This window comes from Eupeodes corollae, chromosome 1, assembly GCF_945859685.1.
Source record: "Eupeodes corollae chromosome 1, idEupCoro1.1, whole genome shotgun sequence".
Taxonomy (NCBI): Eukaryota; Metazoa; Arthropoda; class Insecta; order Diptera; family Syrphidae; genus Eupeodes; species Eupeodes corollae.
In genome coordinates, this window is record NC_079147.1 from 281,290,633 (window position 1) to 281,303,317 (window position 12,685).

Below are 12,685 nucleotides of genomic sequence, written 5' to 3' on the forward strand. Positions count from 1 at the left end.
TTCTCTTTAGTAGCTTTATCCCCTTAGAAATTGGCCGACGATGGTACTGGCATATAGCGTTTTGAAAAAGCCCAAGATCTTTTTCGATAAAGTTTTGTAAAACGATTTATGTTTGTTTTTACAAATGTCCAGAGCTTGAAAATAAGGAGGCTTAAATGGAATCTCTAACAGGTAAGTCAATTAAACGTTTTTTTATGTTGTAGTTTGCTAAATGTGATTTATCATCAGTTTAATATTTAACATTTTAACCAGAAATCTTAGAATTTGAAATTATGTGTCTATTAAAATCTGTGTTTAAATAAAAACGTTTTGTCTTCTCATAAGAACTATTTTGAAATGTTCCTTTTTACCTTTTTTTATTATAAACAAGCTCACACGTCTTCCCCTAAGAGAGGTTTTTAATGTCAAAATTTCATCAAGTTGATTCTTACTATAGTTGATGGAAGCATATGTAATATTTTGTCAAACACAATTACTATACATATTTCTTATAGACTGCCCTTCAAATTATCGCGAGTACTGCATGGTCTAGATATAATTTCATTTTTTAAAAGTCATAAAGAGTTTCGAAGAAATCGCCTTTCTCATACAAGAAAATCATTCTGAATGAATCCTTTAATTTCTAATCTAAGAAAAACAGGTTCAAGACTTTCAAAACTGACTTCAGCTGTGGCCACAATTCAATACCTTGAGACCGAGCCTCCTTCAAAACTGATATACTCCGGATTTTCAACATAGAGCGCAAAAACGGTTAACGAAAGCTTGTAGCCTGCTAGAGATGTTGGCAGAGCATTTCCATGTTTCAGAAGCATATAACAGCACTGATTTGACGTTGGATTCGAAGAGTTTCAACTTGGTGCAATGAATGACACATCTGAGTTTAGCCAGCCGTGTTGTTAGCCATGAACCTTGTCGGACAGACTCCATTGAATACCATGTCTTTCATGTGTACCCACCCTGGCAGTCATCACATCGTCAAAAATAGAATTGGTGACAAGACATCTCCTTGTCTCACTCCTTGACGCTCATCGAAGCAGTCTAAAAGCTGTCCATTGTGCAACACAAAAAACCTTGCGTTGTTCTTTGATTCTTTAATAACAGCAACAATTTTCTCAACGATTCCTTGATTATTAAGCGATCTCATGCATTCACGATTGATCCGATCAAACGCCTTCTCAAACATTAGGTACAGCGTGAATGGTACTCAGATGATTGTTCGACTATAACTCTCGAGAATAATAGTTGCCATTTACTTCGGAAAAACGGACGGAACTGTGATACAGCGCCAGTTATTACAGTCTTTGAGGTTTTCTTTCTTTGGTAACTTTACAATAACTCCATCCTTCCAGTCCCTTGGGTAAGTTTCACTCTACCAGACAGCCTACACGAGTTTAAGCAAAATACGGGAAGCTGCCTCAGGGTCTGCCTTTAGAAATTCTGCGGGAATACCATCAAGTCCACCTGTTTTGTTTTTCTCTAGAAGATGTATCGCATTAATTATCTCTGTTGGGGGACTGGTGTCAATACCCCTAGAAGATTTGCGCTTGTTGTTCAATTGTGGATTCAATTCTGTCACTGTGGTTAACGCACAAAAGTGCTGCCTCTATGAAACCAAGTAGCAGAACTTTAAAGAGCTTCAACTTGACAATATTTACCAACATTTCAACTGTACATTAAAGAATTTCTACAAAAATTTTGTGTTGTTTTGAGTAAATGTATAGAAAATCACGACCGTCATCTGAATTACGAGTTTAGATATTGCAAACTTCGCAACTAAGTCTTAGGTCAGATTCGTTTTAAAAAAAATTGTAATTTCTTAAGACGAATAATAACAGAAGTAACCATTCAAATTTGTTGGTCCAAATCGGATCTTATTTGTCTGCTATTTTATTATATACATAATTGAACCATACCAATATTATCATAACAAAAAGAAATTATAAACATTTCCTAAATAATGTGTGTTGAATTAAAAATCAATGTCGGCCCTAAAAACTTAACTACTTTTAAACAGTTTCTTTGATTCCAGTTCAAGCCCAGTAGTACCAGTATATTTTATTTACCTCAATTATAATTATGCAAAATACTTTCAAAAATTAATTTTTTAAAATCAAAATTGTTAAATACTACACATTTTGGCAAGTATACATCCTCAAAAAAAACATTTCCTTAATTAGTAAATGACCAAATGATCATTTGACCCAAAAAATATATCTAACGCTTTCTATTGCATCAATATCAGTTTTAGAAGCTCGTTAGAAATAATTAGGTAAAGCAACCATAACAAATTATTAAAAACTAATAAAACAAAACTTTTGGCATCATTATGAATCAATTAAAACTGACTTACCGACTTAGCTTTCAGAAAGAAGAGACCTAATGTCTTTTTTTAAGTATCAGTTTTGTTTAGTATGGCAGTAGGATTGAGATTTTTTTCATTGGTAGTGATTGTTTTTGTCATTACAATTTGCAACGATTTTTCTTCAACGGTAAATAAATTATAAATAAGTTCTAAGATCGATACCAAAATTCTTCACACATTCTTTTTGTTGTCTTTTTGTTTCAGTTAAATTATAACATTGCTTTGACTGATATAAAATGCAACTATAATAAGAAATATGCAGTCAATGCTTCATGTGCCCTTAGTGAACCAGCTCCATCAGTTGGAGCCGGATTTGAAATGCAAATGAAAAGTGCAGTCAAAGATTTGCGAATCGATTTGGAATTTTATCTTGAACGTTCGAAAAAATTCATTTTAATATTTAAAGCTCCCGATTTGGATGTTTGTGTGGAGTTTCATAAGAAACAAGCGGCACTTTATGTGGAATTGTTTAAGGAAATGACACAAAGGGCAGGCAAATGGCCAAAATGTCCAATTGAAGCTGTAATATTTAATTGAAATAATGTAAGAAATAGTTAATGGTTTTTTTTGTTGGTTTAATTTTCAGGATTTTTATTACAAATTTACCAATATAACACCAAGTGCTGAATATTTACCACCTTTCTTACCACAAGTTGCTTTTAAGATGATCGTAGCAATGAAGGATAAGGCTGAACTTATAATGAGTACTTCTATTTTTGGTAAAGTAGTACACAAGCAAAAATCGAAGAAATCAAAGAAACATTAAAAGAAATCAAATATTTATTCCTTATTATTATTATTCTTTTATTTCTTGCAATATGAAATAATATATTATTTCAGAAGATTGAGTTTTATTTTGTTTACGGAACATTTTTTACTAGGCAGCAACATTTTTACTGTTATATTATAAATATTCATATATCTGAAATGCCACAAGGTTCAAGGCTCGGACTCATGCTGTTGAAAGCCAGTATAATCATTCAGGAAATCATGTTTCTCTAATAAGAAACGAAAAACTAATTTGAGTTAATGTTTTCTGAGACAATGTTAGAAATTCTGTCACTCCTTCACATCTGGCTAGAGTCTGGAAAACCGTAGCTGGAATATATAAATCCAATCCTTGGGCTGGTACTTTAGTAATTTACTTATTATTCTTGGACGGAATGCAAAGATGAGCTTTACAAATATCGGTGTTTTCGTCAACGAATTTACTTTCCTCCAACATCATCACACTTTCTCTTGTAAGGGGTAAGCTTTATCGATGCAGACACTTTAATTTCTTCCATTAAAGCACTTAAAGAAGAAATAAAATACATATGATTTAATGTTATGAAATTTAGTTTTATCATGCAGATTCCAATTTGCAATATTGTTTTAAAAATTATTTCGGGCATGTGGCAACTATAGCTGGATCTAGAGAGCCCTAATTCACTTAAACTTTCGTCAATCGTCTCAAGCTCATCTGAGTAGAAAAGCGGCTTCACACAATCCTACAAAACTTAGTCCAGCGGTATTACATCGCTCAAACAAGTTTTCTTCAATAAGTTGTGCGCACCAAATAATTATTTTGGTAATAAATTCTGCACGATTTGCAAACCTTGTTTAGGGAATAAATCAAGCAATACCCGTCATTAAACTACTTCCGAAAGAATGATAACAATACATCTAAAAAGCATCAGTCACAATTAAAACTTAATACTTGCTCTTCTTGGAGATTACTATTAGCTTGCCCCTAAAACCCAACATCTGCCGTAATGTGACGTAAAGAGATTTGTTTTTCTAGCCATATTAGACGAACGTGGAATGTCCAACTCCTTACCTTGTCGTTGCAATGTTCAGAAATTCAAAACCACATTATTTTATAACGTAATTCTTTAATCTCACACTAAATTCTGGAGAAATGGTAATCTTATATTTTTTATAACTAAAAACCACAATATTTTAATAATTTCGTTGAAATAAAGTTGTGGCTTTTTGTAATTAATCACAGTAGTGAAAGAATCAAATTTAACCAAAAGTTCATTTAAAAAAAAATCTAGATAATTTATTTATTTTTACACTTGTTTATAAAATTTCTACCGAAATAAATAAAAAAACACATCTATGGTTTTAAGAATTGTGATAAGAATAAAATCCCTTGATTATTTCTCCATAAATAAGTTTATTTTTTCATTTTCATTCAACATAAAAAAATTCATAATTTATCCGAATTTACGTTTTTGAACAACACTTCCATCGAGTTGCACCAAATAACAAAATTCATTATTAACTTTAAATTCGGCCACAGCTGAAAAATTTGCATCAGGTAAATATGGTGGAAATTTATCGGCATCAATTCCAAGATTTTTAAATGAAAGTTTAAGGTCCTTAAATGCAAAAACAAAAAACAAGAAGTTTAAAAAGGGACAAATTTAGTGAATTTCTTGAAAACTTACTTTTGAAAGAGGGCATATTGGTAATTCTCCAGCTTTGGCCAATATCTCTTTGTAAATATTCACTAAATTTGTTTCAGATTTTTCTCCAAGAAATGCACATCCGTCGTAGTTTTTTAAATTTATCAAAGAAAACTTTTCATTAGCACTTCTGATAATAAATATTTCCAATGAAATAGAAAATTTTGGAATATCGTCGATTATAAGAAAATCCAGAAATAATCGTCCTTGCTTATATTGAGCTTTATCAATGAAACAAACAGATGTATGGACAAATTTTGGATTGGAGGTGCAATTTACTTCATTCAAATATATATCAAAACCACGCTAAAAAAAAAGGAATATAATTTATCGTTTTAATTTAAAGAATATCAATCAGTAAAATGTCACCTTTCCATGAGTAAAATGTATTAAATAATACAAGAACAATGTTGAGAACAATGTTTTGTCCATTTCAACCTCACTCACGAAACTAAATTTAGCTGTTGATAATTTATGAACAATAAAATAATTTTAGAAATGAAAATGAAGCAATTTTGATTTGATTTTTATTTTAATTGCTTTCTAATTATTTTTTGTTTGGGCATTGATCTGAAGAAAATGGTTACATTTGTATTTGTTTTATATCATGACACGTTTCAAAGTTAATCTGATATGGATTTCAAGATTTAATATTCGTATAAAATATATGAAAAGTGCATTTTCGATATAAATTATTACTTTTACATTCTCAGGGACTGTAATCAATTTTCCGGATCTCATACTCGACTAATTTTAACAAATAAGGTGTCAAATGAAAGACAATTTTTTATCCGTCATGTAAATTGTATTATTCCAAACATAAGTTTCTAATTAGTTAAAAAAGTTAATTTTTAATTATAATACAAATATGAAAAAATAATGGTAAAATAATATATCAAAAGAAATGGTTTGTGTATGTGATCGAACCAATCGAATGCTCACACCATTTCTTTCCATAAGTTAGTTTCCCGGTATTTAATATTTTTTGGGAGGAGTTTTTTTTACGTTGTGAGTGGTCTTAGGATGAGCTTTGTCAGGAGATGAACCATGCTGCTTGTTAAGAGAGCGGTGGGGTAGACCATCTCAGCCCATACCTCAAGGACACCTAATTCCGGAAACAAAAATTAATCCAAAGACAAATTTAACACTAATAATTGAAGATTTTTGGCTCGTATCTTTAATATTCAAGTTTAGGTTTTGTGGTTAATTAAAAGATTTGGAAATGTTTGATCAAAATGGATGAAAGATTTGTAATTAAAAAATTAATTTTCGACAAATAGGTCGACTCATCGAGATTCCAATGGTGCCAATGAAATCAGACATGGAGATTTTATACCTACATTTAAAGTTCAGGGTCAAGTCTTTCATTTAGCTCGATCTCTTCTATAAATCAAACCTAACGATCGAAATTTTTGCATTTTTTTTCATTGAGCGAAGTGCAACGGCGAATGTCAATAGGCCCAAATACTTACAGAGAACTTTTATACGACTTGCGATATTTGTTGCATTGTCACTAGCCTTACGTGCGCAGCTCCAAGAGTGCTTTTGAAGCAATGCCATGAAAAACAGAAAATTTGTAAGTCATTATCAGATCTGACCGTGTGCCACAGACAAAACACAGAGGTCGTTATAATGCACCTCAAGTTAATGATGTAGCCGTATTAATTGTTGAACAAGAATTTACAAAAAGTGATATCGTATTGCGAGCACGAGATAAAGCTCTAAAACGTTTAAGTGAAATACACCGGTCTTACGATGCACTGCAGTACCAGCACAGGGGCATACACTGAAGGTTGCAGGCCTTGACATCACAAATCCCTGTTTTACCCACGTACAATTCTATGATGTTTACGCGTATCAGCTCGGCAAAAAAAATATATGTATGCTCCTCACCAAAGAATATTTTAATATTGTTTACAAAGAAGTATTATAACCGTAATAGAAATACATATGTACAGAGATAATATATAAATTAATAAATTAAAAGTTACAATATAAGAAAACAGTAGTTTTTCATCCTCATTTTTGTTTATATAAAATAGTTGAATACCTCCCGGGTGAAGACGCGTAAACCAGCTAGTAAAGTAAAGTAAAGTGGGTAGATCTTCATGCCTTAGCAGTGTATAAAAAGCTGAAATCGACTTAAGTAGACACCAAGTCGAAGTTTTAAAGGCTTTTATTCTGCACTTAAAAAATAAAGATTCGTATAAGAATAAACATAAAGAGAGATAAAAACAATTGCAAAACAGAAGCTTGAACACGAGTAATTTTAAGTTGTTCATCTGATTCTGTAGCAAAAACAAAAGAAATTGGCGTAAATGCAAGTCTCTGAACAGTTTTAAGAGTTATTAAAATTTGAGCCATCTTAAACGAATTAATCTTAAGAAAAGTTATACTCAAATAATCTTAAAAAAGAACGGTATCACGTGTTTTTTTTCAGATCCTGATCAACATTTTATTTTCATGATTTGAGAAAATAAAAAGGTGTTAAAAGCTTCATCACTACTTTGAAGGAGATATTGTTGTAAAGAAAGCTGTCAATTATCATAGAATAGTTAAGGTTCAGGTGTTTACATCAAAAATTACTGCAGCTTGTTAAAATGAAATCTTGGAAAGACATTTTCTACAATAATCTAAAATTCGTTGACCAATAAACTTGGCCTACCAACATGATAAATCATCCATTAACTCGGTGCGCATAATAAAGGCTTGGACAGAGGAGTAGTAAGCACTAAAAGGTCGCATAAAACCCATCTAAACAAAATGTAAAAAGCATTTTAAAAAATGCTTCAAAAAAACCTTTTCAAAGATTCAACGAAACTGCTTTTATTTTTTAATATTTCATTTTTTACATTTATGAATGCATTGAATTTCGGAAACATAGTAACTTACCAATGTAGGAAATTTTTTTAAATGTAAGAGAAGTCTTCAAAAATGTAACCTTCACTGCACAAAAAAAAACAATTTAAAGAACTCATAGAAAAACTGTCTCACTGTTTTTTGGGAGTGAACTGTTTTTGGTATTTGTTTCGAGGTATTTAAATACTCACAGTTCCAAAAATGTTCATCGGTATATCATCTAGCCTTCGTATTGGCAAATAAAGAAATTTGTTTTTAACCAGTACCATACTAATCTGGAATGCTTTTAAATAGAATGTCTTTCCCTGTCATTGCCATGTTAAGAAAATTCGTTTCTTTTACTAATGCCTGCGCTTCTTTTTCATAAGAAGGGTATCAAAAGTAACTTGAGTGTGGGCTTAGCATTAAAAACTAAAAACCATGTAGAAGAAATAGTTAATCGGGGAGCTCTGGACCATTTAAAATAAATTAAGACTGGAAAGAAAAATAAAAGACTGAACAAAAAATGTTTCATACTTTATTTTCATATTTACAAAATTTGTGTTTTTACTATGTAAAGGGTGATTTTTTAGCTATTATCTTTTAGGCGACACTGCTTTAAACAGCGGACGCATGTTTCGTGTTTTGTTTCACTATTAAACATCTTAAGTTTGGTCTATAACCATGAATCGTCTTACAAACGAACAACCCTTGCAATTTATTGAATTTTATTATAAAAATGCGTGCTCTTTTAAGAAAGTTCATAGCGTGCTGCTTCGAAAAATTGTGTTCAGCAACGAAGCCCATTTTTGGCTCATTGATTACGTAAATAAGTAGAATTGTGGATTTTGGAGTGAACATAAGCCAGCAGCATCGCAAGAGCTACCAATGCATCCAGTCACAATTTGGTGCGGTTTATGGTCTGGTGGCGTCATTGGACCGAAGTTCTTCAAAGGTGATGTGAATTGTAACGTAAATTTGAATTGTGAGCTCTACTGTGATGCATCTTGCATCATTGATGAACAAAATCAAAATTAACTTTTTTATAAAACATAAACATTTTGTCCTTTAATACACACATCACAAAATATATACATTTTTTATTAAAAAATAAAATCAAACTAATAAAATATTCTTTGTTTATGATTTTTCTTTTGAATAACTTTTGTAATAACATCAATCCTAAATAAAATCTCTGGACCAATGTACGTTTTTAAGGACATTGAATACTTTGCTTCTGGCAAATATGGAGGAAATTTCTCAGCATCAATAGTTATTCCTTTTAAATCAATATGATTGTCCTATAAACAGAAAATAATAAATTACATTTAAAAAATAAATTAAAACAAAATAAGGGCCTTATTCATAGTACTTTTTTTTAAATTCATGTGTTGACTTTTTAAGCTTATCCCGCAATCATTTTCATCATCAGTTAATTGACCATGAAAGAGGTGTTTAAAAAAAAGAACAACTATGAGTACGCCTTTTAAGAAAAAAACCTTACCTTAGTTATTGGACACTTAGGATATTTCCCCCCAGTAGTTGTTATTTCATACACAATTTTCAACATAGTTGTTTCGATTTTGTTCTCCATAAACATACAACCATCGACATTTTTTTCACTAAACACTTTAAAATGTTCGGTATTGGATTTCAAAGCTATTAAATCGATTGACATGTTCAAATTAGTGACAACTTTACTCATTTCAATTGAAACATAACCCTTTGGTGGTTTTTGACTGTCATCAACATAACACGAAGTCGTAGATATATTTGCGTACTTGACATTTGTGGTGCAGCTGATAGATTCGAAAGCAACATCAAAAGAACGCTTAATTGGAGAAATTTCAGGAAAATGTGATAAAAATTATAATTTCGAAAGTCACCACACACCTACCCTTCCAAGGACAACTATACTCAAAAATCCTAGAATGTACACAGGATACAAAATAATTGGTCTAATCAGAGTCATTCTTTTTGTTACATTAAAATTGTTAGTAACGATGACTTTCTATAATAATGTGGGACTGAATGAGCTCCAATTTTCATGTTTTTTCGAATAGAGTTGTTTTCGAATTATATTTAAATTACTTTTAAATTGATTTTTTATCTAAACGGTTTCATCTCAATTAAGAAATAATACACAACACGTGCAACACAAAAATTGACAAATAAATTCAATATACAAATTAGACTACTGAAGGTGGGGGTTAAAAGCCTGTGAACTCTATACACACGATTATCTCAAAAATGTAGGCCTTCCAATGAGCTGTTCTAAATTTGCTGACATAAATTATTTGTGATTAATGTTGTTTTATTGTCTGGTTTATCAGCAAGTGATTAGTGCAAAACTATAAAGGAAATAAAATGTTCGACTAGGCCACAAGTACTTGCCACTTATGATTTAAAGTGGTTTATAGTCTTCGTCTCAATTGGTTACTTCTTAAAAAACAAAACACGGATATAAAATAAAATAAACTACAACAAGATAAAAGATTAATTTAAGCTTCAAAAATAAATAAATAAAATACTAAATAAACACTAAAAAATACCAAGTGAATTGAGTAGCAAACACTTAGACTTGATTTTTCAGTGAGATTTTCAAATTAATTTTTTGTTTTAAAAAATCACCAATAAATAACTTTGAAATTTAAATATACATACAAAATTAGTTAAGAATACAAAAAAGTTTGGTGTTTTATTTTTATATTTAAAGGTTTTTGAAAAATTCAGGATTATGAAATATTTGTTAATGCTTAAAGTGCAAACATTATTCAATTGATTTAAAAAATCAAAAAAAAAAATCATGAAATAAAAGAAGTCAGGTGTTTTTATTTAAAATATAAAAATTATAAACGAATATTTTTGAACTTTTTTGTATATTTATAAAAAATAATTGTGATTTTTCTTTAAAACTTAAATTAACTTATCAAATTTTCTGAGCTTCTGATCTTGTATCTTCTTCTGGTAGTTGAGCTAATATTGAACATTTTTAAGATTTCTTTCTTTAACATTTAAGACAACTTCAAGAGCTTAATTTTAATTTAGTCAAAGAACTAGAAAGAAGCCCAAAAACTACACCATACTATTGAAAAACTATATTTTTTCCAAAATTTGGTATTTATTAAAAAATTAATAAAAATTAAACAACTACTTGACGGTTGAAAATCTAACTTTAAGATCTTAAAAAAATAAACTCAAACATTGCAATCCAAAACAAAATTAAGAGAAAATAATAAAAATTATTTGTGTGCTTATATGTGAAATGGAATGTGAGATTCTATTAAAATCTGCAAATTGTTTTCTATTTCAAAATAAGTTCAGTTCAATGAACAAAATTCTATAATAAAACAGAAGTACAAAAAAAAAAAAAATTCAAACAGCTCTTGGAAATTCCCCACTTGAATTTCAAAAACAAAAACAATCCAAGCTTTTTGTCTATTTATTTCAGTTAGCTAAAGAATCTAATCAATACGATGTATTTTAGATTAAGCGAACACATTTGTTGACATTTGAGAAATGTTTATAAAACGAAAAAATAAAAACAAAACTGAATGGAGTCCAACGATTTCTATAGATACGTATCTTAAATATAATTTCCTGTTAAGTGCTTGCTTATTGCATTGTTAAAGATACTAAATACCTTAAGTTGGGTTATCTTCTACTTTAAAATAGTCGACTTGCAATCAGCAATAAATTTATACAACACACTGAGGTTGTTCAGAAGACTTGACTCTTTAATGAGCTATTTGTGTTTGACATTTTGCCATGCCATACCATGCCAGGACAGGATAGACTTCAGCTGCTAGCTGACAATGTGTCGATAGATATAAATTGAAGATTCTATTTCCTGAAGCAATGGAGTTTCTTTTTTTTCGAGACGGGGCTGAAGTTTTTAGTCAGTAATTTTTGTAATGTTTTGATTTTATTTGATATCGTAATTTCATTGAAAATCATTAAACTCAGAGTTCGATATAATTGATTTAATCTTGAAAGTATCTAAAGATAGTTATCAGAGAGCTGTTTAAGAAGCTTTTTAGATATTACAATAGATATATAGATTCTCTTGCTACTCTTTACTAATTGAATTATTTTATCACAAGATTTTTTGTTTTTATCTTAAAAGTCAGAATCATTCATGAGAAAATAAATTTAAAAGGAAAATATAATAACATTAGATACATGCATTTTCAATTAACACCAGACAGTAAAAAAATACCTTATGGCGCCCCATAAATACAACAACGCAAAATAAAATGCAAGACAACAACAACAACAAAAAAATGATAAAACTTCTATTTTAAGATCAAAACAAAATTTCAACAAAAAAATACACTTAGATATGCCAACTTTTTGTTTTAATGTCTTTTTTAATTTAACACCAGACATTTAAAGGTCATCTATATCTTTAAGGGTGAGAATTAATATTTGTAATTAATGAATTAAATGAATAAGGTACAGTAAATTTTTATGAATTACATATTACTTTTAACCGATGTTTAAAGATTTTTTAGTCCATCGAATTGAAAGTTTTGACATTTCTTAGTTTGTTGACATTTCATGTCCCCTGAGATCTAATTCTACTATTTATAAAGAGAAGCGTGTGAGTAAGTACGGTCAGAAAATGTTTTTTGTAGCTGCATTATAAAGATAACCATTTACAGATTTTTAGAAAAGGGTTTGAATAATTCATAGTTATTTTATTGTTACAAAAATTTAATCTAAGTTTAGTAATAAATTAAATTGTTAGTCTTAGACATAGCTCTTGCAATGTGACCTCGAACGAGTTTTATCACTGAATTCTCAATTCTGTTGTTTCTAACCTTGTTGTATAGGACGTCGTTGAAACAGTAATGCACGATAGAAGATACAGCTGTTCAATATAAGCCGGGACAGAGTCATAAACACTGCCACTCGAACGCCCGAAACTTCTCCATCTGGGCAGGGGCATAGTTGAACCAAACAGGACAACCATAAACGATCATCGGCCGTATGAGTGCCATGTAACATATTGCCTTCACACTGGGGTCAA

General features: G+C 30.3%; 3 protein-coding genes across 3 annotated transcripts in view; all 3 read right to left on the bottom strand.

Annotated features, from left to right (window-relative positions):
• The window catches only part of LOC129953908 (cysteine-rich motor neuron 1 protein-like), a 354,433-nt gene that overhangs the window by 294,538 nt on the left and 47,210 nt on the right, over positions 1-12,685 (bottom strand). The window lies entirely within an intron of this gene.
• On the bottom strand, positions 4,513-5,297 carry LOC129953925 (uncharacterized). The gene is made up of 3 exons (XM_056067471.1): positions 5,185-5,297; positions 4,798-5,121; positions 4,513-4,728 (listed from the first exon to the last, which is right to left on the bottom strand). Exons 1-3 carry the CDS (start codon positions 5,245-5,247, stop codon positions 4,564-4,566), a joined length of 552 nt encoding a protein of 183 aa, XP_055923446.1. The 5' UTR covers positions 5,248-5,297; the 3' UTR covers positions 4,513-4,563.
• LOC129953922 (uncharacterized) lies at positions 8,737-9,805 on the bottom strand. The gene is made up of 3 exons (XM_056067468.1): positions 9,551-9,805; positions 9,158-9,484; positions 8,737-8,954 (listed from the first exon to the last, which is right to left on the bottom strand). Exons 1-3 carry the CDS (start codon positions 9,623-9,625, stop codon positions 8,775-8,777), a joined length of 582 nt encoding a protein of 193 aa, XP_055923443.1. The 5' UTR covers positions 9,626-9,805; the 3' UTR covers positions 8,737-8,774.

Excerpts from the sequence above, each read along its gene's own strand:
- LOC129953925 (XM_056067471.1), bottom strand. The coding sequence starts at position 5,247 with ATGGACAAAACATTGTTCTCAACATTGTTCTTGTATTATTTAATACAT. Across the intron at positions 5,122-5,184 it reads TACATTTTACTCATGGAAAG|CGTGGTTTTGATATATATTT; the intron begins GTGACATTTTAC and ends CTTTTTTTTTAG. Across the intron at positions 4,729-4,797 it reads CAATATGCCCTCTTTCAAAA|GACCTTAAACTTTCATTTAA; the intron begins GTAAGTTTTCAA and ends TTTGCATTTAAG.
- LOC129953922 (XM_056067468.1), bottom strand. The coding sequence starts at position 9,625 with ATGACTCTGATTAGACCAATTATTTTGTATCCTGTGTACATTCTAGGA. Across the intron at positions 9,485-9,550 it reads GTATAGTTGTCCTTGGAAGG|CGTTCTTTTGATGTTGCTTT; the intron begins GTAGGTGTGTGG and ends TCTCCAATTAAG. Across the intron at positions 8,955-9,157 it reads CTAAGTGTCCAATAACTAAG|GACAATCATATTGATTTAAA; the intron begins GTAAGGTTTTTT and ends TTCTGTTTATAG.